This window comes from Chaetodon auriga, chromosome 17 (assembly GCF_051107435.1).
Source record: "Chaetodon auriga isolate fChaAug3 chromosome 17, fChaAug3.hap1, whole genome shotgun sequence".
Taxonomy (NCBI): Eukaryota; Metazoa; Chordata; class Actinopteri; order Chaetodontiformes; family Chaetodontidae; genus Chaetodon; species Chaetodon auriga.
In genome coordinates this window covers 10,947,414-10,975,265 of record NC_135090.1, presented here as the reverse complement: position 1 = coordinate 10,975,265, position 27,852 = coordinate 10,947,414, and the positions used below count along the sequence as shown (strand labels likewise).

At 40.5% G+C, this 27,852-nt stretch overlaps 1 protein-coding gene across 5 annotated transcripts in view; it reads right to left on the bottom strand.

Moving 5' to 3' along the window:
• Window positions 1–267: 267 nt before the first annotated feature.
• calcr (calcitonin receptor) overlaps window positions 268–27,852 on the bottom strand; it is a 49,952-nt gene continuing 22,367 nt past the window's right edge. Inside the window, exons 2-22 of one of the 5 annotated variants that reach the window (XM_076754868.1) lie at window positions 27,302–27,369; window positions 24,073–24,214; window positions 23,623–23,730; window positions 21,030–21,127; window positions 20,791–20,947; window positions 20,532–20,642; window positions 20,311–20,423; window positions 19,359–19,431; window positions 19,079–19,189; window positions 18,788–18,900; window positions 18,245–18,410; window positions 18,035–18,145; window positions 17,742–17,854; window positions 16,106–16,197; window positions 13,419–13,545; window positions 9,738–9,891; window positions 8,838–8,898; window positions 8,607–8,673; window positions 8,285–8,503; window positions 7,621–7,662; window positions 268–4,161 (exon numbers count right to left, since the gene is read on the bottom strand). In XM_076754868.1, the coding sequence (XP_076610983.1) occupies window positions 3,940–4,161; window positions 7,621–7,662; window positions 8,285–8,503; window positions 8,607–8,673; window positions 8,838–8,898; window positions 9,738–9,891; window positions 13,419–13,545; window positions 16,106–16,197; window positions 17,742–17,854; window positions 18,035–18,145; window positions 18,245–18,410; window positions 18,788–18,900; window positions 19,079–19,189; window positions 19,359–19,431; window positions 20,311–20,423; window positions 20,532–20,642; window positions 20,791–20,947; window positions 21,030–21,127; window positions 23,623–23,730; window positions 24,073–24,214; window positions 27,302–27,346 (2,445 nt within the window). In that variant the 5' untranslated portion in view covers window positions 27,347–27,369 and the 3' untranslated portion in view covers window positions 268–3,939. Of the gene's footprint in view, window positions 4,162–7,620; window positions 7,663–8,284; window positions 8,504–8,606; window positions 8,674–8,837; window positions 8,899–9,737; window positions 9,892–13,418; window positions 13,546–16,105; window positions 16,198–17,741; window positions 17,855–18,034; window positions 18,146–18,244; window positions 18,411–18,787; window positions 18,901–19,078; window positions 19,190–19,358; window positions 19,432–20,310; window positions 20,424–20,531; window positions 20,643–20,790; window positions 20,948–21,029; window positions 21,128–23,622; window positions 23,757–24,072; window positions 24,238–27,301; window positions 27,370–27,852 lie in introns of those variants that run through there. The other 4 variants (XM_076754869.1, XM_076754870.1, XM_076754871.1 and 1 more) reach the window with 4 other exon arrangements.

Sequence of the window (27,852 nt, the reverse complement as noted above, 5' to 3'; positions counted from 1 at the left end):
AAAGAACACATTTTTCTTTCCTTCTGGGGTTCATAACCTCATTTATAAACCACAGGCTAAAAAATATTTGTTATCATCAAGCAAGTCCAACAAATTGTCCATTTTCATCTGTATTCTTTCATCTTTTTTCTCCTTTGCAAACAACGTGTTGGAGCTTGTTTCTCTGATGACTGCTTGCTCAGGAAATAAAGAGCAACGCCAAAGAATCTTTCATTTCATCATCATTCTAGTGGTAAATAGGCTTTAAAAAACACACAAATCAATTTTGGCTTTTACAAAATGCTTTTTTTTTTTTTTTAATCAGCTTTGAGATGATGCCAGTCCGAGCTGAGGGGGAGAAAGACACAAACACAAGCCAAAGTGAATGACAGGAACGTAACAAAAATAGCTGTCAGAGTATTTCACAGTGCAAAAATCTATTATATATACAGTGTCACCTCCTATTTACAGAATCATAAACATACAAAATATACAGAATCTGTCTTCCCCAAACCAAAATGTTAACAATATAATAATGTTTGAATCACATCCAAGACAAATCACTGTAATGAAGATGAAGAGGAAAATTAATTACATACCAAAATACATCCTTTAAAATGACACACGAGGGCACGCATAGCATGAAAACTACTATGGCGTCATAAGATGATTTTTCTGTTGATTGTCACACTCTGGTCCTTCCTTATATGTGGCCCAGCAGCAAAAGTCATTGAATATTGGATTGCAATAGGTCCAAATGTCTGTTTTATTGAAGAGGGAATTAAGGTAATTATTCTTATGTGACTAAACTGCAAATTTACAGCCGGTAAAGAGCTGTATCCCTGCCTCTGATAGCTTGATTTATATGACTTGATTTCCTAATTAGACCAATTTAATGCTATTAGCCCTCAGTAGTGATAAAACTCCGTTAAATTTTATATTTGTATAGTCCCATTCATCTACTTATATTGCTATTGCTGAAAGCACTTGTTCACAATGGATCTGTAATCACATTCGAGGTAATTAATAAGCCACTTCTTACGATGTGAACTTGTGTTCTCCAACATAGTATAAAGTTCAACTTTAGAGTCTTATTCTGTGTGACTGAATGTGCCAGTCTTCACTCTATAGGTCCAAGGAAATAAACATATCACACTGTACTTCATTATAACCCTTTAACACCTCATCTCACACAAATCTTGGAGAAAGTTATTCCAGTTGAGAATGACGAGAGAACCTAAAAATCATCACATACATGTTGACCAGACATTTAACAGATAGTAACACAGTAGCACTCGTGTAGACAGAAATAGTAGTGAGTCTGTGAGTGGAACTACAGATATCATCTCAGACAGCCAAATGAAGTGTCTGGTGATATTCACTATTCTTATTTTTGTCAGCAAATCCCATAAAAAGACCAAAAAAGTTAAATACTGTGTCTGTGTATTCAAGACCTGACATATGTAAAAACCCATCAATGTGACACCCTATTACAACATGTGTGCTGTGGTTTACTTTGAATTAATGCCACAATCATCGTATTGATTATTCCTTCTGAAAAAACACAAAAGTTTGAACCATTTGAGTATTTATTTTTGCGTATTTCGTTCGTAAGAGGCAAAACCAATACAACGACAGACAGAACTACTTGTATAGGTATATTTATTTCAACATAAACATGTCTTTTACATGATCTATATACCTACACATTGCAAAGTAAACAAATAAAATAATGGCCTGCACCATAAAACTTCATTTAGACCATAGAACTCTCTCTGTCCCTCTCACTTTTGCTCTCACAGCTGAATATTAATTTTCAAAACTCAATGTCTGCTTTGTTTTACAACCTGATTATACCATTTGTAATATTCCCTGACAGCCCGACACTATACCGCTGCTGGAAATACTCACTAGAGCATCAAATGTGCGTTGATGCACGGCTAAAAATAGTCCCCAACAAACGCTCTGTTTATCCCTGTTTGAGTAACACTTCCTGCAGTGTCCAGCTGTTTTAGAAAGAATGTATAAAAAAATGAAAATCTACATTTTTTTCAGCTGTTTTTAAAGATTTAGGTCTTCATTAGGTGCGAGTGCGCTTGTTGCTGAGTGCTACAGAAAGTGCTGCGAGATGGACTAACCCATTACTGGTTTTGTCTTTTCATGGAATTTCTTAACAATGACAAAAATATCTAATCTCTGTACCCAGTCTTATCTTTGAAGGTGCTCTTTCTCAGTGTCTTTTACAAAGATTTAATTCTCTGAACTTTTTCCCTCTCACACAAACAGAGAGTGGTAATTTTCTCTAAAGGGGTCAGCAAACAAATCACAGCAGTCTGAGCCAGCTTGAGGCTTTATTGGCTATTGGCTCGAGGATAATAAATGGTTTTCTCTGCCTGAATTTAAACATCTGTTATCAGATATGCACTTTAGAAGAAGCTTATAGGGCTTCTAAGTAACTTAAATATATGCAAGACACAATTTATCCAACGAAACTGGTGAGTTTTAAAACACCGACAAAGAAAATTCAGTGTGTTCATTTGTTTGTATTCACACTTAAATACGCTGTGACCATCACGACTCATAACTCCTCCACAGCCCATGGCACAGCGATGACAAAGCAACAATAAAATGACGACAGAGCAATATGAATGTGTTTAGGACAAATAGCTGATTCATCTTTTTTGTCTGCAAGACTGTGAGATGTGACTTTGTTGACTGTGTGCAGACAGTATGGATGTGATCTCCTCACCATTTCACCTTTAGCGAGCCCGTTCTTTGCCCTGGATGCTCATTCATACAAAATGCTACAAAATTCATGAATAAATATGCACAGAGGACTGAATATCATAGGTTAAAGGCATCATGACAAAGGATGACTGTGAACCAAATCTTACAGCGCAGCTTCCACGCTTCAGAGAAACGGCTTGTTTGTCAGAATCATTGGCACAACTGAGAGCATATTTGACTCGCACACAGTGAAGCAGCTCTCGTGGCTGCTCAACTCAAAATAAAGTTTCTTTATTCGTGTGTTTTTTGTGCATTTAGCTTCTTCTTTTTGCTTCTCAGCCCTGTGATGTTCGGCATTGGCACAACTACAGCAACTGCAAATCAACAAAGCAGTCAGGAGTGCAGCATCACAGGACACACACTGAACACGTACGTAGGAATCGGCAAGAATAAAATATTAATAGAAAATGAAAATAAAACATTTGAACTCTGTTGTTTTGTTTTTTTTTTTTAAATGAAACATAGTGAACATACGTTATGTACACATTTCCAGAGCTTCAAGCACAGACGGTCTATTGAAATTTGACCTCTATCATGGCACATACGATCAGGTTTGTGAACTTTGTTTGTGTGTGTGTGTGTGTGTGTGTCTGGACATGGTACGCCCCCTCATAGCTGTGACCAACATACAGTACCCTTTGGTATCGGTGAGGTAAGGAAGGATTGGTTCTTCTACTTCACCTAAAAAAAATCCCCATCCTGACACCATCGAAATAATAATTCACCTCTACCTCACGTCATTCAGAAGCAGTACCACCATCACGGTCCCATTCAGCAGCATCATCTCCAACAGAGAGTCATCACAGTCACTGCACCGGTACAGGCCTGTCACTGTGAGCGCGCTCACACAGGTTAGCAGCTTTAGGAAGTGACACGTGTCAAAAAGCAGCTCTTGTCTCATGCCACAAGTTCTTGACATCAAAGTTCTCAAAAAGCAGCCGCAACAGCATTGCAAAGTAAAATCAGCCTTTTGTAGCTATTCCACCTCCGTCCCACTGGACTCTTTACTCCCAGACCTGCATCATTATCGTCCTGAGCTGAGCAAACCGGCCTCTCAGATTTAACCACTGAGACATGACGGGCTTTCATTTTCCTTCCTTACTATGCGCCTCTGTTTCTCTGTTGCTCTTCTTCGGGTGTTTCCAACGCCACACCCTTCATCCTCGGTGAGGCTTACGCGTACGTCTCTCCTGACTTTAGCGCCACCAGTTCAGAGTCCTCCGTGTGGCGCCCGTTCAAGTGTTCGCTGTTACAGTCATGGTGGTACATGAAGGCGGGCACCTCGGTGATGGAGGTGGCTGTGTAGGACGTGGAACGCATTGAGCAGTGGTCCTTTCGTCTCTGACCCCACTGGGTTTTATACTGCATCCACTGTCTCTTTAGAGCTGCCTGCACCTGGACGACACACAAGCACACGGGTGTAAGACATGGTTCGTTCTCATAAACCAAATCTTTGATGTTGTTTTTGTAGATAATAATTTGGCCCTAATGTGACAATCAAGCATGTTATGGTCACATGTAAAAGTGGAATGAGCCATTTTTTGTGTTCTTAGTCACTGAAGTTGCACATCAAAAACATTATTCCAAACTTCTGTCTTCTCTGCTCCACTTTGACCACAAAATGATTCCAACAGACTTTCAGATTTACATGCAAATCAGTACGCGGTTCCGGCGCCCGTGTAAACACCATCTTGTGACAATATTAATTCAAGTGACGGTGATCTTAACTGATGCAAGCATAATTGCTGCAGCATATGGGGATCACTCAAATTTCAATCCCATTAACGGATGCCAGTCAGGAAATGTAAACACCAAAGTCACATTTCTTGAAACGCAGCCAGGTCGTGTATGTGGCCGATCATTGTATTATAAAAGGGAAGAAAGATGTAATCTATACCGAGGTGCATGTTGAGGATTTCATCATGTAAGTAAGCAAGTAACGCTCGATTTAACCCCTGATATGATCAGCATTCATGATGTTACATTCACCTACTAAACAAAACTCCCAACTTCAAACTTCTAAATCAGAAAATAAAGAAATGTCTTGAATATGGGACAGCTGCAAATGTGTTCAAAAACTCTACTTCTTAATTCCACTGTAAGAAGGTTAGCCTTTCAGAAGTTTGGTAAACTTCAGAATGACAAAAACAAACTCAAACTTTTCACCCTCCAGAAGCCTAAATGCCTGCGAGAACTCAATGTTCCAGATTTCACAGTCTCTCCCTCGCTTCGTCTACATTATCAATAAAGCTGAACAGAGAGAAAGCAGCTCCTCGTGGTTGCCTGCTGAGCATTCAGCAACAAGACAAATGCCACCTCACTGTGACACTCTTCAGAGCCAAATGTTTAAAAAGATGCATTATTGCTCATTTCTTTTCAAATCAATCTGACAGTAAAACATTTCATGGTTTTCAGACAGAAATGAGTTATAGCCAGCATCTTGTTATTGGTGACATGCTCTAAACCTGCAGCTGTTTTGATGATGACTCTGCTTAAATGTGTGACATACCCACCTGTCGAAGGTCGCAACATATCACCAGATTGACCGCTAACTGCTGCTCACTGTAGCATCTTTGGCTGTAGCTACTAGCTGCTGTTAACTAGCTCAGTCAGCCGTGCAGCCAGTGACCCTATTAGCTGGCAGGAGTCTCTGAGAGCTTGGAGCACTATGGGATTGTTGGTATTTACACTGCCATTAATGGTGAGGGTCCTAATGTGACTCCCGCATTCTTACCAAATCTTGTGTTTCTGTTTTATTTGTTCCTGTGTCAAAAGTTCTGGGGGAGGGAGTGGATGGGTTTCTCAATTATGGCCCCGTATTCTTAAGGTTGAAGTTAGTAGCTAGCAAGTTGTTGTTGGTCGGATGTAGTGTTTCAGGATTAATCTGCTATTTGTTTTGTCTAGAAAATATTGAAAAATGTTAGCTTATAGCTTCATTTGTCAATCAGTCCAAACCCCAAATATCCTAAAGTGTTAATAAATCAAGAAAATCAGCAAATCTTCACATTTGATAAGCTGGAACCAGTGAATGTTTGACGACACTTACTCACTGAACGCTTAATCAGCTGAGAATGATGAGTATTGACTCATTGATTGAGCAAGAACTGGAGTGTGGATTGAGTTCCCAAAACCAGCAACCAGAGCTGCGATCCTCCAGCAGGGCAGTAGTCAGTTTATTCTGTAGCACCCCAGTACTACAGTAATTACTGCTGGTATTTTAACACACAATGATCTAATTATATAAACTGTCATAATGAGACAGAAAAGCAGCCGGGGCTTACAGCTTGTGTGTGGGACATCTTGCTTGATGCCACAAATACAGCATGAGAGCTGTTTGTCTCACTGACCTTCACAATGGAGCCATTGAAGAAACAAGGCAGGTCTGTGCAGTTTGGCTTTCAAAACAAAAACAGAATTGAAACCAGCCCCAGAAACCTGTGTCCTGATTAAAGGAGCTGAATTGGTCATTATGCGGCTGAAGCAAAGAAACCCTCTCATTCCCTTGTTAGAATTCGTGTAATAGTTGACCTTGCATCACACAGAAATGGGCTCGTCCTGCAGGCATATGCTCTACAGATTGCTTAGACTCTGCATATTGTTTACATCATTTGAGAAGATGCTGTGATGTGCTGGCTGTTCATGCATGAGCTGATACCAGACCTATTTTCCAGACTAAATCTGACACACACTTCATGCAAAGTATTTACATCTGCTGCTCTCACAGTTTATTCGTCTCTGCCCTGTTTTCTGACCTCATAACAACCTCATCGTCTCCGTGGCTAACAGAGAATTTCACTGCACAATTTTTCTCTAGAAATATAATAAAAACATATTCATTTTAAACACTGTACCTGCAGAATTCACACTAACATTGACCCGCCAACAATGCCCAGTTCAGCCTTACATTACATACTGCTGGTGCTCTGCTTTGTGGAGACCTTGAGCTTGAAAGCATCTGTCACACAACGAGCCCACGGAGCCGTAAGGTCTCCACAACACCATTAACCCCACATCTGGGCTTTAATGGAAATCTTCGTTTGGAGAAGTGGTTGAACTAAGTTAAGGATGCTCGCAGTCAGACAGCTGCAGACAGACTTAGAAAGGCTGACAGGAGGACTTGAAAGGAGAGTCAATTTCCAGCTGGGCTTGGAAACCACACAGTCATTTATAAACTGTGTCTTACTCTTCACCTGACATGACCCTTCAGCTTTTACTGCACATCGGTCGCAGAAGAGACAAGCAGCGCGCTGTTTTATAACCTGTTACAATTGGACTGATGACAAATGTAGCATCTCTGTGACAGTACAACTATTTTACTCAAGCATTCAATGCCAAAACCCAACTTTGAGTCTGTGTTTGAGTCACTCCTTGATATGCTATCAGGTGCAGATGTTAGAAGCCAGATATCTGACCTGGAAAAACAAAATATGAAAATGTTTTGCCTGATGGAGTCTGATGCCTCGTACTTAATGTCATAAGCAATGAGGGGTTTTATTGCAGCATGAACGAACAGCTCCCAGACTAACATGTGCAGGTTGACCTTTATGAAAGGGCAATTGCTCATTGCATGTATACTACGTTATTTTGTCACACATGGTCCCAAAGACGGATCTTTTCCAGGAGACAATATTCTTAAAGGAACAGCTCAACATTTATGGGATTATATGCTTTACTGCTCAGAGTTACGTGAGAGGATTCATACCACTCTCACTCTCATTAATGTGCTTTAGAGGGGCAGGTAGAAATGTCTACCTTTGGACAGAGCCCCTGATTTTAACCTTATGCTAAGCTATATCTTAAAGCTTATCCTGATTTCATATTTATCTTGTGAATAAATACGTGAACGGTGCTTACCTCTCCATTGAAGAAGCAGAATATAGTTGCCACCAGTAATCCCTTAAAAAACACAGAAAGTGCATGTAAGATAATGGATTATAGAGAGTATGTGGTGGAGCAATGCAGTCCCTCTCTGGTAAGTGAACGAACTGACTGCTTACCTGGAAATTTCATGGCCTGCCTGCCTGTTGTTTAATTAAGTGCCTAACTGGGAGTTAAATAAAGTTAATGGAGTGTCTAACTGGTTCTTTAAATGGTAAATCAACAGTGAATTACATCAATCAATCACAACAATAACGAGGCTGAAAACAAGGTTTTAATGGGTGGAAACTTGCAAGCAAACCAAATATGTAAATCTCAAGCCTGATGGGACCCAAGGGAACTGACAAATGTGGGCTGGGTTTCGAATTGTTTTTGCACGCGTACTGTGAGCTCAGGACTAAGACATAAATATTACTATGAAACATTCAGTATTAAATGTGCATTGATTACATTGCTTGCAGATATTTGTTTTCCTTGATTAATGACCGCACATGTAAAATATCTCAACCCACAGGGGCAGTGAAGCAGCACATATTTCCCTTTTAATTCACTGTTGAATTACCTTTGAACTGAGCTTCTACCTCATACTTTAATGGAAATCCTGATTCATGCAGGGCCTTGCTGTCAGCACAGTGCCTACCTGGTAGTGCATGAGTATGTGCATGATGTACTCGTAGACCTCCCCGGCTAGCCGATTCTCCGGCCTCCAGGGAAAAATGACAAACTGTATTCCGAGCAGGGGCACCAGGATCAGGGTGGCTCTCACTGCCTTCATGTACATGTTGGACTCTGCCCGGTGTGTGTCTCTCAACTTGGTCACCAATACTCTTATAATATTTAATAAGAAGAAGAGATTCACCTGCAGAAAGTAGAAAAAATTGAAAAAATAATATACAATATATAACACAATATACAATATTATACATATACATACATATAGTGCTCTGGATTAGCAGACTTACAAGAAGCGCTGCCACTATAGGACCATGGACCGCGTAGAGCAGATGGGTTTCCACACTCATCCAACAGCTACAGAGGGAAAAACATATCAGTCAGTGCTGTCTGCTGCCCAGAATACACATGCACACACATGCAAAAACATGCACATCTATGCACACTTTCTGCTGCACACAGACGAGCACATATGTAAACGTCTCCTGTTTATTTGCAGAAGTTTCTGGAACATTACTCACTTGTCATCGAAATACTTTTTCCTTGCCACGGCGTGGATGGATGCAGGCACTAGGGGAAAGCCTTGGACAGGAAAAAAGATGGCAGCCATATGAGGTCTTGAGTGAATTTAGTGGGATTCATTTGTCATTTATGCAACAGGGAAAGTGTGGTTAGCTTGGTCAGTTGTTTTGTGGGTCTCAGACTTCCTCATCAAATAAATTATTACTTCACAAATATTGACTGTATTCTCAGAGAGGCTGAAGCGAAGTGGATCAGCTTTGACGTCCTCATTACAAACTTTCCTGTCATAGTTTTATTGCTCCAACACTAAAAACAGCATCACATGGTTAATTTCATGTGGCAATCGTGTGTATTAAAAAAATAAAAAAAACAAAAAACACTAGAGGCTGAGCTCAGATTTGCTTTTTGCTTTTCCTCTGGATATAAACACACACTGAACCGCCCTTTTCAGACACTGCTGAGGCCCTACAGCATGTCGGCCGACTAACTGGCCCGCCTTCCATCCAGACACATGTGCGCACACACACAACAGAAAGAGGCCTCAAGGTTATCCCCCCATTTTTAATGATGACCACCCATTTAGTTCCAACGGCTACTTGTTTGACAGACTGCACGCATTATTCCTGTTTTGAAGAAGGTGAAAAACAGTATCGCACTCTGCACTAAGCGACGGGAGGGCCAATAAAGCCGTCAACATGTCCAGGTTGACAAAGTGTACAGTACGAGGATCGGGCAGATAAGAGTGAATTGTGGCTGCGATGCTGTGTCCCACATTGTTGAATTGCTTTTCAGTGAATTTTCAAGCTGTGATTGAGTCCAGTGATGGCATAAAAAAGATACACAATAGAACAAATACACAAATAGCGAAGACTGTTTCGATCAAACGCAGACAGACTCACCCCAGCCCAGGAGGTAGTACCAGTGCAGATGTTGCTCCTCTGCAAACACAGCCACCACGATGAGGGTGTGCAGGTAGATGCCTTCACACAGCATCCAGAAGTAATTGCAGCCCAGCATGTACATGTGGAAGAAGTGCAACACCTTACAGCCAACCTGCAGAGAGAGCCAAAACAGGAGTATTTATTCATTTATTCTGTTTTTGACTCTCTTCATAAGACCGTATCTATTAAGATGATTCAATTTAAACACTCCTGACATCATCTCAGCAGGATACAAAAAAACATCTAAAAGGATGTTTCAGCACTCGTGGCACAAATTCATTAGCCAGTATTATGCTTTGCAGACCGAGAGGATGTTTATTCATTTAACCCCTCTGGAGGTGAGCCGACATGAAATTGATGATTTTTTCTTTGTGCTTTGAGTGCTCTTTGATTGTGTTTGTCCCACTTTGCACAAGGAAGTGAGAACGAGCCATGTTCTGCAAGTGCGTAGCAGTGCCTTACCATACAGCACAGTGATGTTTTCTATTTATGCATCCAGCACTGTGTAACAACATGACAGCATGTCTCATTATGGATTTGTCCCTTTAATTGAACTATTATTATAATTTCTTGAAAGACCTGACTTTGATTACATATTATTATGTAAATCTTGTCCAACCACAGTCTATTAATGCTATAATTGCCAAGGCACTTATGGATGCGCCATAAGCTGTAATTCTGCTAATGAGTGCTAAACACTGGCTTCAATGAACCTGACTGAACAGACGTCTCACTAGTGAGTTAATTTCACATTGTCTTAAGTGTGCCTCTGGAATTTTTTAGACTCATTGTTTTATTTCTTTGGAAATTTGATAAGGAGATTTAATGTTTTTGGATGTCTGCTTAATTGACAGGCTCCTCAGCCAGTAACGTCAGCTGTGTGGGCTGCTCTTTGTTCGTCCCATCTCAGATGGTGTCCCCTGTGTCCAAATTTAGAATATGTGGCGAAATGAAATGCTCTCAATGGAAAACTAATTGATGGACAGTTTATTTCTCCTCTCAAAACAGAAGAAACTAAGTGGTTTCAGCTCGTTTCAGGTCTATAATCCTTAATACTGAAATGACCTAATTACAGTTAGAGTCTGATTTTTTAAAATCAGTTTTATGATTGTTTCAATTAGTGTATGTAGTGATAGTTTTGTGTTTTGTGATAGTTTTGTGTTTATTCTCAGGTCTCTGTTGCTAAAGAAATTTTGATGTCAGTCACACTTCATGAATAAATAAAGCTTAACTTATTAACTGCATCCTATAAAAAAAACTAATGAATTCATTGTTTTCCTTGAAACACATGAAGTATATGTAGATGATAGAAGATGGAAGAATCCTTTGTATGAATATATGTACACTTTTGAAATACTCATTGCTGTGTGAAAAGAGCACGCATGCGGTCACGGATTAATTCAAAGATGTTGGCATTGCTGCTAACTGCTGCTCTCAGGGGTCTTCTTAGCTCAAAACAGTCATTCGCTCCTAAACTTTTATCCATATGTCTCTCCTTCACTTTCCTACATTTCCCTTTCCACTTGAGCAATATCCACTATAACAGACATGGACTCGTATCAGTATACAGAGAATGAGGTCACTCATTTTTCACAAATTCACAACTGTTTTGCATTGAAGCGCACCGAGGTTTGTGTAAAGTTACCGACAACGTTCTGGTTTACACATCAAGCTGCTATAGATCATGTAGATGTTTCTCATGTTGTTCGGCCTCCTCCCTGGTTTGACATAAGCTTTGGGGATTCACTCCCCCACACTGCTGGCAGGCCAAACCAGACTCTGTATCACCACACCAGAGAGAATACAAAGAGCTTGTTTTCTCTGTGAGAGCAAATCTCCACCACAATCCACCATTCCTAAATCACCAGCGCAGAAAACAGGCTCATAAGTCTCACTTTGGCAGCAGTAAATTTCAAAATGTTTCCCATGAGACACGCGTGAATCCCAACCAATGGTGCTTGTGATTCCTTTTTCTGCTTCTCCTCCTGAAAGGCCGGGCCACGGTGACCAATTTTGTTTTGACATGTTGCATCAAGTTAGCGCAACTTGACAGTTCTATGTCGGAAAGTAACAGATTCAACATGGACCTTTTTGACAAATGGCGAGGAGGAGAGCCTTGAAAGCCAGCCATCGCACAGAAATATATATATATATTTCCTCACATTGATGATGATGGCTGTCATTCCTGGCTGCTTCTTGGATACGTTCAGCGATGGGATGTGAATAAAGACGGCAGTCAGGCTGAGCCAGACAGATTCGGTGAATGCATGAAAAGGAGCAGCAGCAGGACGTGGAATCAAACCCAAACCCAGCTGAACCCTCCTCTGTCTCCTGGATGTTTCTGGTACTTTGTCTGGCCAGAGATGCTCCAGCTGAATACAGGCTGGGAATAATGGGATTGCATGCACTGGGAGCCAGCTTCTATAATCTGTTGTTCTTTTTTTAATTGAGTTTTTGCACATTAACATATGGGAGCATGGAGGTTTTTGTGAATAGGCAGTAATCTGACAGTTTTGTATTATGTTGTATTTTTAGAGCCTGGATATGATTAATTGTATTCAGCATAAGAGGAAAGATATGATCCATATGATCCTTTTTGGAGAAAGAAAAAACTCTGAAGAAGCAGCGAGCTTTGAGTCATCAGGCTTTCATTATTTTTTTTTCCATAAAGGAGTGGTTCTTGAAAAGTAACACATGAATTTATGTTTAGACCTGATAGTGAGGCATTCCTATGAGACAGATTTACCATCTCTACCAAAGCAGACCTCAGGGTTTCAAAGAATTTATATGATGCATTCAGTGTAGCTCCAGAACTCTGACAGGAGAATGTGGAAGAAAGAAACACACTGTGGACATGTGACACTGCCAAGATATGGCACAGTGAGATGAAATACTAATTAGGATATACTTTAAAATCTGTTGTTCAAACTTTTAAATATTTGAAATACAGAGCAACTAGATTTATATTCCACATCCTCCCATTGCCTGGCCTCGCAGAGCAAATGAATTTTAAAAAGTTCATTGAACTTTTTCCTTCCTTGCATTTGTTGGCTTAGCATAAATTATGAATACATTTGTATCTCATTATAAGACAGTGAAACTAATCCCCTCCCCCCCACACACACTGTATTCTCCTAAAATGGCCCCTGTTAGCAATGCAAGCATCTGGCTCTTGGGAATGGCAGTGTCGGTCGGTCTGTCTGTCCACCACTTTGGTCCAGACAATAAAATGTATTAAAGACGGTTATATCGCCCTTAGGATGCATTAGAAAAGTTTTCCAATAACTTTTCTGCTAGTGTCAAATGCTCTGTACTCTACATGTAGGAACCCTGTTAAATAATGCATAATGGATCCCGAGGGTGCTTCCTCATTACCTCGGCCGGCAATTAGCAATTGTTAGCATGCTAACATGCTAAACTAAGATGGTGAACACAGTAAATATAGTTATGTGTGCTTAACATCCGCATGTTAGCATGCTAACCATAGCATTTAGCTACTCTCACAGAGATGCTAATGAAAGTAACTCTTGTCTCTCTTACAAAACAGACATACTGTGTTAGTTTCCATCCCCACTGTTGTATGTACAGTAACATTTGTGGTAGTTTTGGTTGGAAATGTTCAACAGAGGCCATACTCACTGGGTTTCTGCTCACCACTTCAGGATTATTGACCACTGCTACGAGATAGATTATGGTGAGGGCCGAATTGAGCACATAGGAGCAGAAGAGGTTCTTGTGCAGCGTTATCCTTTGGCAGCTCAGACTCCTGTGTGAAGACAGATGCCATGATTGAGTCTGTAACATGCTGACTTAGCAGGACATAATGTGATCAAAGTAAAAGAATGAAATCTCACACAAAAAATGACATAAACGTCCTACAACTGATCGAGCAAACAGGACAAAAAAACAACTCATGGCTGGCAGGTTAATAGTTTATGAGGTTGTCAGATGTTGCGGGTTGTAAAAAAATCAAATTGGTCTTTTGGGATCTTTCATCTCAGATCACTTTTTGTGGGTGGTAAAAAAAATCCCTGCGATCAATGAGCTGGATTGCCTAAATGCTCTGTACTCTACATGTTAGAACCCTGTTAAATAATGCATAATGGATCCCGAGGGTGCTTCCTCATTACCTTGGCCGGCCACTCAGAAATAATAGCATAATGAAATGCTTGACAGGAAAAGTGAAAATAACTATTAGAATAAAAATGGTTACAAGTCATTCATATCCAGTAGCTTTATTGTTGGTAATGGTTTAATAATGTTTTAATTTCAGGGCAGCAATCAAATACACTGTTTGTTTGGAGCCAAGCGAAACCTTGCACCACATATATTTTGCAGGATATAGCCTCCAATAAAAACATCCTCTACAGTGTAAGAAGTTATATCCTTTCACTGCTCATGGCCAATTCTATCTTTGATGAGTCATAAAAACCCAAGAGACCAATGAAAACAGGAAGAGCGCTAAATTTCTTCAAGCCAGCACAAAACAGCATATACAACTGCAGACTTTCACTGTCTTATGCAGAAGGAATGGTTATTTCCAACAGTCTCCCTTTGGCTCCAGATATAAAAGGAAGTGCAGGAGCTGCTGAATGCTTATATACAAGAGACCTTTATCTAAAAGGCGACGTCAAAACACAGACTGAATCCTTATGGCAATGCTGTCATACGTCTTAACATCCTCAGGTCGGCCGTTCAACCACCCCTCTTTTTCCAAGCTGGAGTATTTTTAACTGGGAATCCTGACAGTGTTGACGTCGAGTTGTAAATAACAGAGTGGTGCAGCTGTACACCATCACATTCCACTGCAAGCTTCACATCTGGATCTTATAATACAGCATTAAGCCTCCAATATTTTAAGTGTTTTGGCAGTAAATATGGTAAGTCATGGTTAAAAAGAATAAAGAAGTAGATGATTTTCTATGCTAATAACTTTCTTACTTTACTGAGATCTTAATTTGTTGGGACTTTCATCTTGATGAATTGTGAATGTCACGCTGAATTTCTGTGTGTCTGAGTTAAGAGTTTGACTCTCAGCGGGTCATGGGGTTTCACGATAATGCACCTGCCCTAAACACACCCGCTAGATTTACGAGTGTGTATAAAACTTTGCAGCAAACTGAGGGTCTCTTACAAGATCTGTTCTGGATAACAGCTGCGTTTAAGAGGTCAACACCCTTCAACACATCAAATTTTACAACTGCACCACTCAAGAACAACAGAGCCAGCGAAGCAACTTTTCCAAATGTTGTTCCGGGACATAAAGTTATTTTTTCCCCTTGGCTCCAGATTCAGGTTGCATCACAGAAATAACAATAAACCTTACTATACCATTAGAAATAATTAAGTTCTTTGCTTCCTAGAGATAAACTATAATGTTTGAAGCATGCACAGACTTCTGCACAGTCTGCTGTCTTTATCTCAGGCTTAATTAGTTCTAAATTTCACATACATTAACTTTATATTACACCTCCCTTCCCCTTTTTATCTAATTGAATTTCAACAGAGGTATCTCAATTAAATGTGCACCTTTTCCCTCTGGGATTAAGCAGTAAGTCGGGGTGAACAAACTTAATGAGTAATGCACTCAGGTGCACGTTTCTAATAAGAGCAAGGTGCCAACATGTTCAGTGGACTTCACAGCTCTTCAGTTTTGAGCCTTAAATATCCCTGAAATAAATGTGCATCACAAGGGAACCACTTTGGCATGAAATTAATGACAGTTAAGTATAAATTACACCCAGTGAAGCAGCACTGGGTGTAATTCAGTTTGATAGTTTGTGACAGCAGTGAAGATAGTAATAATGTTTTCTGATTATTGTCTTCAGTGTTAATTTAACACTGTGCTAATGTCTTTTTTTTTTTCTTTTTTCTTTTTACAGTTTAAGATTGTTACATGCCCCTGAGCACCTCAGTGAGAGAATAAAGGATGAACACTTTTGATTACATTATAAAATGTGACTGAAACATCAACACTCATTAACACTGAAACTTTTTCTGTGTGCCTCTGGGACAAGTTAAACTGTAAAACTGTTCAATGTACTCTGCTGCTGCTGGTGTGGACAGAGGCAGACTGAAGATTTTGCTGACTGCGAGTAAGACTGAGATCAAAGCACTGACGACTAATGAAATGGCTCGGGGAGACTGTAGTGAACACCATCTGTGTGCCTGTCAGATGCACTGATCATAGTGATGAGATGATTGAGCCTTTAAGGGCAAAGCTACCACAGATTAATCAGGGCAGAATGTGTCGGCCGTTTGTTAACCACTCACTGATTCACTGAAATCTTATATGGAGGGCAAAAACAGAACATTGAATCCATTACCTGAAGTAGAAGAAGATGGCCAGAGAGATAAGCAGGGAGGCTATGGATAAAGCGTGGCCCACAATTGCCATGTAAAAGAGGATGTACGCTGACTGCAAAACAAACAGACAAACAGGACTGAGTAATGTCAATTAACATGTGTATCATTAAATCACTTGTAAGTCATCAGTCTGTGAGGGAATCTTGTGAATTCCCTTTACAATCAGGGATATTCTGACCTACAGGAATGAAACCACACCACAACTATTTTAAGGAATGCTTGGCCAAACTATGCATAAATGAATGAATAAACAGTGATAATCTGCTGCTGGTGACACACTCAGGGTCAATAAACCCTGAGAAATGTGGCAGAATCTTGTAAAGGATAGAACTACAGCAATGTTTTCACATCGCTCAGTTGATGGTGTGGTTCTTGCTCATGAAAGAAAGAATTAAAAACTAAAGTTGGCATCGACTCAGTCATATCAGAAAATCATCCAACGTTTATTTAGCCATATTTCTCTTTGGGATCATACTGCTGAGGCTGTGTATTCTTATAAGTCTCCTGAAACTGGGAGGCTGAGTCAGCAAAGATCAGATTTCTGTGGTAACAGATGGAACGACTGATTTCTGTTCTGATCGATCAACAGACCTTATTTCTCCCAGGTTTTCAAGGGAGTTTTGTGTACAAGTTGCCCTTATTTGCAAATGGTCATTTTCTCTGTTCCAGGTGGGAGAGCAGAGCTGTTGTTGCTGTTGTACGTGTTGAAAAATGTAAGATTGTAAGAGTGGCAGTGTAGGGCCATGATGACAAAGTGACAGACTAACCTCTGGCAAATATTATAACAAGTATGGTGTGTAATCACATACCATGAGTTACACTGTAGCAGGGATAATATTGATTAAATCTTATAACTAATCTTTGAACATTTAAATAAATGAACTGCAGTGCTGATTAAGAGTCATGTGAGTACAAATCTCTCCAAAAACGACGTCCCTTCTGGCAAAATACTGCATTGAGTTCTGTGCTGTCCTGGTCTGGTTTCAGTGTGGGAAACATTGTTAGCGGCTCAGTACAGCAGCCTGGTGCTGTGCATGATAAGAGGGCTGTAAATATGTGGTGGTGTCAACATGAGGCTATTTGTAGGGAGGATCTTCTGTCCAGGCCTGTGTTTTAGAACCACTGTATAACCTGAGGGAGAATAGTTTCATGGTTCTGTTCCAACGAAAGCAAAGTCTGTTTGAACAGTAAAATAAAACCTGCTTTGCACAGCCTTGCTTCCTGTGAGATAAGAACTCAGCTCTATCTTGCAAATAAATGCACAAAATAGTTGTGCAGCATAAAATGTCAGCTTCTCCTTTGGACTGTCACCTGATTCATGTCACCCTGTGCGTTTATATATTACTTCCATGTCTATATATTTCTGTGGAGCTCAGTATAGGAGAGCAATGTGTCTTGGAAACAAAATGCCTGTTAATAATGGCGTCTGGTACAATATTTATGAGCAACTACATCAGACCTTCATATTTCCAGTTTCCACACTCCAAATACCAGAGGACTCCATGTGAAAAACGAAAAAATTATGCTGACCCATCACACTGTGGCCACCATGTAATAGATCCATGATAGCAGGCTACTTTATCTTAAATGAATTACCTTCAACTTTGCCTTAGTGTTTTCGTTGCAGAGAGTGTAGTTGGACCAAGTCCTGTTGGTGTCCGGGTGGCGAAACCACTGCCCGTCCTCCCCACAGTACTTAGTGGCCTTTTCTGAAAGTAACAATTAAGTAATAAATACAAATTCTTCAGCAATATTCTTCAGATCCATACAGTTGTGTCCATATATTTAGATTCTGTTGGCTTTAATAATTCATCCTCAAAGCAATTAATATTTCACAGTTCTTGAAAAACACCTTTGAAAGAGCAGCACTCTTGAGTCTTACTGCTCACCTGTGGGGTCAAAGTCAACAAAATAATTGGGGCAGTTCTGGGAGGTGTAGGTTCCCGCCGGAGTATCGTCCCAGCACAGCCAGCCATCCCAGTTACGGCTGCAGAACAGCCCTGTGACACATACCAGGCAGCAGATAAAGTTAACCGCCCACAGAGGAAAAAGCACCATAACAGGAGGCCACAAGAAGTCTCAGCAGAGCTTGTCTCTACCTGATTTGTTGTAAGGCAAATCTCGATTCATTTTCTCGAAGCATTTGTACTGGCTGTCAAGGATTTTCTTCCTCACGACTTCCTGCTCCTCTGGGTTAACCATGGGGCTGACTGTGGCCTCGTCAACGGGCTCTACCTCAGCGTCTCCTGAGAGCTGGGCGGCTGCCTTCATTTTAGTGAGGTCACACACACACACACACACACACACACACACACACACACACACACAGTCACGATCAATCACATTCAATCACATTCAGTAATGAGCAGGGCGTTTAAAACAAGCAAGACACACAATAATGTTTGTTGTGCTGTATGTCTTTGGTTGCCAGCCTCTATGTGAAGCTTACCCCAGTGAAATCTATGCTACTGCATGATACTGCATACGGTCTGAGGTTTTGTTGCATAGATACTACTTTATAATCACAGAAGAGGCCACATGTTCTGAACTTGCAGGAAAACCCAGCAGTGCTGTAAGCCTGGTTACCAAGAACATCTATTTATATTAATCTTCCTGATGAATAGCTGTTACATAAACGTTACCTTGAACTTCTCCTTGGCGTTGACAGCACAGAGTGTGTAGTTTGTCCAAGTCTTGCTGCTCTCTGGATGGCGAAACCACTGTCCGTCTTCTCCACAGTACTTGGTTGCCCTTTCTGAAAATAACAATTACATGCTAAATAAACAGTCCTCCTCTATAAATCTGTACAACTGTGTCTATAAACCTTAGTCCCCTTAGATTTTGATAAATAATTCATCCTTGAAGCAATGACTAACCACTCAGTAGAGGATCATAAGAATTTATCAGGATATTGGGAGAGTCTCACTGCTCACCTGATGGGTCAAAGTTAGAAAAATAATCAGGGCAGTTTTGGGAGGCATAGGTTCCTGCTTGAGTGTCGTCCCAGCACAGCCAGCCATCCCAGTTACGACTGCAGTACAGACCTGCGACACCAGCACAACCACAGAATATGATTAGAAATGTTTGCAGGCCTGTTGTCTATATGCTTGTCAAACATGCATGCTCAAACAACAGAGTGATCACGTTTATAGCTAATGAAAGATAGCAGAGTAACACAGCGACACAGTGAGCTCCAGTCAACAGCATCAGTACCTGATTTGTTAAAAGGTGGATCTCGATTTATTTTCAGGAGGCATTTGTATTCATTCTCAAGCATTTTCAATTTCTGTGAAAAAAAACATGACAGAAAACACCATAAAGACAAACAAACAATTTATAAAGAAGATTATAAACACTTTTGTACCAGGTATGATTATATAGGTTATGTAAGTGCTAACAAACTTTCTGAGTGACATTATAAAGGGTCTAAAAGTTGTAACAAATGGTTTTTAGTGGTGCAAATCATTTACTAATGCATTTGGACCTGTTAGAAGCCACAAATGAGAACAATTTTTGGGTTGACAGGTTGTTGGGCCGACAGTCAATTCACTTAGAAAGTAATTAAAACAGGAAGGCATTGGAAGGCAATAACAAACAACTTAATTTGTTGTTTAGCTTGGAGGACTTGTTGCGAAGACAGACGGAAACAGTGTGGACAGACCACACAGAGACACCTGCTGCTGCTGCTGCTGCTGCTACAGTGAGGACACGATCCCACTCACCCATCAACATTGCTGAATCTGGTCTGTGAGCTGGAAGCACCACTGGTCTATGCAGTGATGGGTAATGTTTCTCCCTACACCACCAGGCACTTCAATCACTGTGCTGCCATCGCTTATTTAAGTAAGTATACTTTCAGCTAAGTATAAATACACTTTGTACCTTTAAAGTGGATAAAAAGCTGCTCTCATGAGGATGGTACATCTATTTGAAGTGTACTTTTGAATACACAACTTTACTTGTACTTCTGTTGTTACATACAGACCTGTACCACTAGTGCACATGCCATTATTTTATAGTGTACATGTTCTGTTGATGGTTTGAGGTCTGAGCAGAGGAAGCTAAATACATATTACATATTTTATAGTTGTGGAAGAGGCCACATGTCCTTCGCTTGCAGGGAGGCCTCGCTAAAGCTCTACAATAAATCCATAAAGGCCAGTACCCTCAGCCTCTTCTCATGGGTGGTTGCACAGAGTGTATAGTTGGTCCAAATCCTCTTGTCCTCTGGATGGTGAAACCACTGACCATCCTCTCCACAGTACTTAGCTGCCTTTTCTGAAAAGAACCATTATGTGATTAAGTCCAATTTCTTTGAATACAATAAACAGAAGATTAGAGGAGAATTCATGATGAGAGGGTCATGATCAGAGTCTCACTGCTCACCTGTGGGGTTGAAATCGCTAAAATATTCAGGGCAGTTCTGGAAGGCGTAGGTTCCCGCTGGAGTATCATCCCAGCACAACCAACCGTCCCAGTTACGACTGCAGTACAGACCTGTAACACCCAACAAAAACATCAGCAATGAAACGTTTGCAGGCCTCTCGTTCCTGAGTTTGTCCAACATGAAAACTCATCATGTTGAAATCAGGTTTATATAAAGCAATAACATCTGTTGGTAGCTTTCAGCGGACAGTATCAGCACCTGGTTTGCTATAAGGAGGATCCTGCTTCATTTTCTCTGAGCATTTCTTCTCGTTCTCAAGAATAATTTCCAAAACGGCGGCTTTTTCTGTGCTAACCCCTGTGGCCTCTGTGGTGGGTTCTCCCGAAGCGTCCCTTAAAAAATGGAGGACTTCCTTCTGAGAAAGAAAAAATTGTTCAACGTACCATTTAGAGTCAGAGTAACTGAGGCTGGCTTCATCTCAGTCTTGCATTACTTACAGGGAAACAGCCAAATACCTCGAATTTGTTTTCAGGTTGACAAGTGAACCCAGTCTGGACCCAGTTCCCCAGTTCATCACAATATTTGGTGACTTTTTCTGTAAAGGAAAAAATCAATCAGTGATAATCCTGAAAGCTTAATATATTGTATCACATTACTTATAGGAACATTATTGCTTCTGTTTGACATTCATGTCCAGCAGAGAATCTCTGTATTCTTTGGCCCTGTCTTTGTTTTTCAGCAGTAGTATGTTGGCATCATCCAAACACATAAATCGGACCCTGAGTCTTGGCATTACTGAACAACTGCGATTAATTTAACTTGGCACGCATCATCAAACGTTATGTCAAATAGAAAATTCCCTCTTTGGAGTAATTTTCTGGCAAACTCTCAAATGTCGGGCTTAAAACCACATGTACTGTCGAGCCATGACTGGCCTGAGAAAGGGATCACATTGTTCCTGACAACAACAACCATAGCCGGACTGCCTAGTCTTCTCTGACAGCTCATCAACTGTTCAACAGCCGCTTCCAACTGTACGTCTCCCCCAAAGCCTCATATCAGCAGCATCAGCTTTCACATAAGGAGCCATAAGGGGACTCTTAGCGTCACAGGCATTTTGGGAAGATCCTTTATGAGCCTTCTCTTACAAAAACACCTTCTCTCTCTTCTCATTCATATTCTCTCTCCCCATCCATCTCTCTGGCTCTGACTTCTCTGTCTTTTGTCGTAATTCCTCTTCTCTTTGCTTCTCTTTCTTTTTATATACACCCTACATTCTTTTCACTGCCCTGTCCCTCACCTCCCCGCTCTCCATCATATTGCATCTCCTAAATCAGACATGACTTGACTCTGGATCTCCTCAACGGGACTTTGTTGAGCCTTGCATTCCTCACAATGTAAAAACCGCTCATACTGTAGTGACAACTTATACGTCAATCCAAACATTAAGCGTACTTACATAATCAATTTCCACAGTCAATTTCAGTATAAATAAATGTCTGTTTTCATTTAGTCTGAAAGATTCAACATATTAGGTGCACAGTTTACCTTGTATCCACTGTATAAATCTCTCATAGCTGTCCTTTACACTCACTGTGAAAGCCTTCGTCTGTTGAAACATACGGAAGGTACAGCCATTTGTTTCTTAAGAATGCTAGCAGCTCTGTAAGGCTATACTTACAGGCGTAGCTGTGCTTTGAGCTAAGTGCTAATATTAACTAGCTAACATACTCACAAAGTCAGTGCTAACATACTAATATCGCAAGTGGAATTTTTACAATGTTCATAATCTTAGTCAATCATATTAAGCACTAAACACAAAGTAGCTGAGACTGATGGGAATGTCATTAGTTTGAGGTATTTGGTCATAAACCAAAAGTTTGATATACTGATGGTGTTAAATGAAAAGTCAAGGGTTTGCCAAAATAATTAAGGCTACAATTTATGGTGGTGATGGTGGTGGTGGTGGTGGTGACGGGGGGGGGGGGGAGTTAGATATGTCTCTCCCATTTTTCCCCTCAAAACCAAAAACATGCACCCTGGTGGCATTAAAGGAAAAGTCAAGGGATCATCAAGATTATTAGGCTACATCCTCTGGAAACATTTAATGTTTTATATATATATATATATATATATATATATATATATACTTTGTGTTTAGTGCTTAACATGACTGAATAAGATTATGAACATTGTAAAAATTCCACTTGCTTTATATAAAATTTGGTGCCAATCCACTCGATATTTCACTGCATAAGTGGAAAATTTGACCTGCTGGTGGTGCTAAATGAAGTTATTTGGGCTCTGGGCAACATGAATATCTGTACCAAATGGCATGAAAGTCATCCAATAGCTGTAGCTGCTGTGTAGTGGACTGACCTATAGACCAACTGACCGACAGACCATTAACTCCCATTAGAGCTGCTAGTGTGGCTAGTACAGAACATAAGGTGAGATCTAAAAAAAAGATGTCACAGTACTGGCTGCATTGTTTGATTGACATGAGAAGGACAAAAGCAGTACAGCAGAGAATTTGGCAGATTACCACAACTAATCCCTCTTCAATAAACACACAGACATTCAATTTCAGTTAAATCAACACGACCAAAGTTATACACGAGGGGGAGGTTCGGGTGGTGGAGCAGCAGAATTCTAATGGTCACCCTGTATATCTGCATTGGTTTCACTGGACGTTACTGGTCAGCTGGTTGGGAGCATGTACGAAAAAGCTGATGCCAGTGCTCCATATTAGACTTCTTGCTCAAGTGTCCTCACTTTCACACATTAAAAATCTTATAATATCATTCTGCTGTTGCGACTACAATATCTGCAGTTGCTGAATAATGACCTCAGCTCAGCCTAATAATGAACCAACTTTCCCTCAACTTTCTAATAGAAATATCTGGTCAAATCAAATAGAAATACATAAAATATTAAAGGAAATCCTGAAGTTTAGCTCATACACTGTTCTGTGCTGCCTGCTGACCTGGAATTAAGAAGTTATACAGAAAACCTTCTCAGTTTCCCACCACTCTCGATTCAGTGAGCTTGTTGTTGTGGGTTGGTGTGTGAAGCGCACATCTCTCTTACCAGTTGGGTCCAGGTCAGGGTGATCTGGACAGTATTGTGTTACAGATGTCCCAGCACGCGTTTCATCCCAGCACAGCAGACCATCCCAAATACGTCCACAGAATATACCTCGACAAAGGAAAAAAGTGTAATGACTATTCTGGGTTATTACCAACACACGCAGTCTGTGTCTTTAGCTGTATGTGCTGTAAGTGTATGTCAGAGTAACATCATTTCTCTACAGCCTGTATACCTTCAAAGCCATTATAACCCCACAGCTTCTACTCCAAAAGCCCTTTCAGGTCAGTTGCAATTATACCACTGCTAGCAGCCCTAACATTACCTTGAACAAGAACAACAATAGTGTTCTGATTCCAGCCCACCGCCTTACACCACTATTACACCTGCGATGCTTTCCAAGAGAAAATCCATTTGGCCTTAAGAGGCCTTAAAATGATTTGAGATTCTCACCAGTTCTGTTTCCTTGGTGGTCTTTGTTGGACAGCTGAAGGCATTTGAATTGAGCCTGACTCACTGCCTGTCCATCCGTCATGCTCTGTCCAGGCCTGAGCGAAGGGTCTGAGAATGACTCAGCACCTGCTGCTGCCCAGCGCTGTGGAGACACCACAACACCAAAGGTGAGAGGAAGGGGGACAAACGCATGTTTTATACTGACTTGGAGCGCGATATGGAGTGTCGAGAGTTACTGATCTACGTTCCCTTGACAAAAGCATAAATATTATCTCAGATTATGATGGTAGCTAAATGTAAAAAATTTCATAGTTTTACAAATTTTGATTAAAACTCGCACACTTACGCAAGTAAAAATTTAGATGAAACATAAGCATGGGAAGTTTTTGAAGCATCTTTGAGGCTGATCTGATGAGGACTTCACTCTGCTTTGAAATTCTAGTCACTGACAATTCACCTAACTCATTAAAGTGTGTTTGGAGCTCACAAAAGTTAAGCAGCTGATTTTCTCCAAATGAATCTTATCTTGGCTCTACTGTTTGTATTTGGAGGTAGCATTATAAATGAAGAGGCCTGCCTGTGCGAAATGCAGATTTTGATAATGCTGCTCACTGAAGGATAAAGATCCCATTTTGCTGTGACTTATCTTGCAAATTTTTTGGCTGAAGATTAAACCTCTCCGAGTGCCAGGCTCATGCACTTGCATTGTCTGAATTATGTGAGGATTTTTAATACTTTGCCTGCGAGTCTGTCTGCACATGTCTTATCACAATTGAGATGCAAACCTCCATCCTCTGCCTCTTTGTGAAGGGAAAAGGAATTCTCATTAGGCCAAAATACCATTCTTACCTGTCTGATAAAAGCTTGTAAAAGCCAAAACACAGTGACTTTTGTGAGAATGCTGATGTCCCATGTAGCAGTTTAGCAGCCGTACATATGATGTCACTCCAAACATTGAAGTAAATGACGTCATACATACGACCACCAGGCCACCACCAATATCAACGGGTGAGCTGAACAAAAAAAGAGAAAAAGTCTTCTCTCATCTCAAGGTCTCTGCTCACCTACTGCAATGCTCTCCTCCTCCTGAATCAACACAACACTGCTCAAAAAAAGAAAACATAAAGCAGAAGAGCATAGATTCTTCAGGCATAAAACATTTGGCAGGGATACTCTGCAGGACCTGAACGTCAAGCTTGATGCTGAACAGCAAGGGCAACAGTAAACTTCCATTTCACACTGACACTGACGAATAGTGGACCAAATGTTTCTTTTCTTTTTTTTTTTCTTCACTAGGGACAGGGGGACTGATGAAAGACCTCTATTTTTGTGCAGTGCAAGCGTTACCAAAATCCCAAAATGAACATGTCCCTCCATGTTTAGCCTGTCTGTAACGAGCTGAATATTGTCTCACTTTCCAGAATTTAGAGCCAAGGTGTTGATAACAGCATTTATTATGGAAGCCTCATTAAGCCAATGGTGTGCTGCAATTTGTAAGGCCAGCTGCAAGTCCATCAAAAGGACATTTCAGAGTTTGATTTGTTTGGTTGTAATCAGTGTATTTTTAAGTAACACAACATATAGTGCCCAAATGTGTCACCCCTACATGATTTGTCTTGACTTTGATCTTTGATGGTTGCAACACCCCCATTAAGCTAATTGATGTGATTTTTCAGGGGAGCACACTGTGAATATGACATAAAATCAGATGGTAGGTGCCCCAGATGAAGGTTTCACGTTTGATGGGCAGGTGAGCACAAACCACCACTGCCCTCTCCAACAATCCCAACAACCTGACTGTAAATTCAGGCTATGCCTATGCTTTATGCTTGAATAAACGTGTGGGATTGTGACATATCATGGCAGGTATGTGTAGAACACTTTATGTTGTTACGCTGAATTATGAACGGAACAGAAGAAATAAAATAAAATTTGATGTGGACTTTTATTTTGAAGGGTACACATGAATGCTTAAGGTGTTAAATTTCCAGTTTTTCCTTCATATGTGTTTTGAATCTATTTTTATGGGCAAAGGTGCACATAACTGGTTCGCAGGTAAGCATGCCGAACAAACATCAGAAATGTGTATCTTCCAGTTGTTTCAAAAGGCTCCGTCGCACACGAGGCACCAACTGAACTGGGTTATAGGATGGACAGTGTCGTGATTGAGATCAGTTTGGGTTGACACTAAATAGTTTGCACTGTGAAGTTGTTAAAATCCCGCTGATAGCGGTAATGTCACACTCCTCAGAGGATGAAGACTGCAACGCCTGTCATCGGTCATCAACACACATCTCGTCTAGAGGCGTTTCTTGTCAACACATTTGACCCAATGAAGTAACCTACTGTGAGAGGTGTCCACAAATAAAAAAACAAAAAGACGTTAAGTGGCCATTTTAGTGTTCTGCCACCAACACAGAAACATCAAGCAGAACGGTGAACACACCGAAATGGGCGCAAGATATGGCATTCACATCCACATCCAGCAGAAAAAGCAGATGAAATGTCTAATTTTGCTTTGCATTAATTAAATATAGGTAAAATGTAAGACATCCTATGCATCATCTACATAAAAGAGTAAGGATCAGATATAGAGAAAAGGTGTTAGACACGCACAGGCACATGCAGTCATGAATCACATGTCTTCCCTTTCAGGTCATTCAAGTTTAAAATGAACAAGCTGAGCTAATTATAAACTATAATTATTAATTATAAAGGCAGAGTGAAAATTAATCATGAGATTTTTTTTTTTTTTTTTTTCTGAGAAAATAAAAAACCACTAGACCACAGCATGGCTATTTAATGAGAATGGAATCCTATGTTACAACACACACATTCAGAATACATAATGGAGAAAAAAGCAAATAGGGTAAGTTTACACTACAGCAGTGGTTCTCAAACTGTGGGGCAGGGGGCATAGAGCCACTGCAGGGGGGTGTGAATGACCAGGAAAAAATCATGGAGTGACACTAAGTTGAATGCTTTATGAATGATTTATGTAGGGAGAACAAACAAACAAGAGTTTGCTGATGCTATTGTGCTGTCCTTTATTTCACTAAATTCAGCTTGGATCTTTTTAATTACTTACGTCTTCTATCACTTTTAATGATAGATAAGAGTGGGGCATGAATTTTTTTAAACTTCTGAAGGGGGGCATGAGAAAAAGCATCTTAAAAGTTTGAGAGCCACTGCCTTAAAGCACTCTTTAAATGGAAAAGTGAGAGCTTACCACCAGGACAAACCAAAGGATCCAAAGGGAGCCCACTAACTTCATATCTTCCTCTCACAGGCAAATCTCTAGAGAGCGAAAAGAGAACGACAAGTTACAACGATCAGAAAACAAGTTGTCTACCGTGAAAGTGACTGAACAAACATATGACTCTCTCAAAACAGGATTACAGCCTCTCAGGGGTACAGCAACAGCAATCATTAATCTGAAATGCAAAACACTGCAGCAGAGGTACTGCAGTTTATGACATGCCTCACTTTCCTGCGTGTGTGTGTGTGTGTTTGTTTGTGTCTGAAAGATAGAAAAAGGTGTACCCATCGATTTGTGAAACAACAGCATGGAAGAGTAACGTTATACTATGTGAGCTCAAGGCGCAAGACAAAGCACAAGACAGAGACTGAAATATCTGATGGCCATTAATCATCTTGTGCTGATCCTCCTGCAGGACAGCAGCAGCAGATCTGTCAGTTCAGCAGCAGAGTGAATGTGAGATTAAAATTCACTTCAGGTCTCTTTGCTTTGGCTCGTGTAGTCCCTGTTGGAAGCCCATC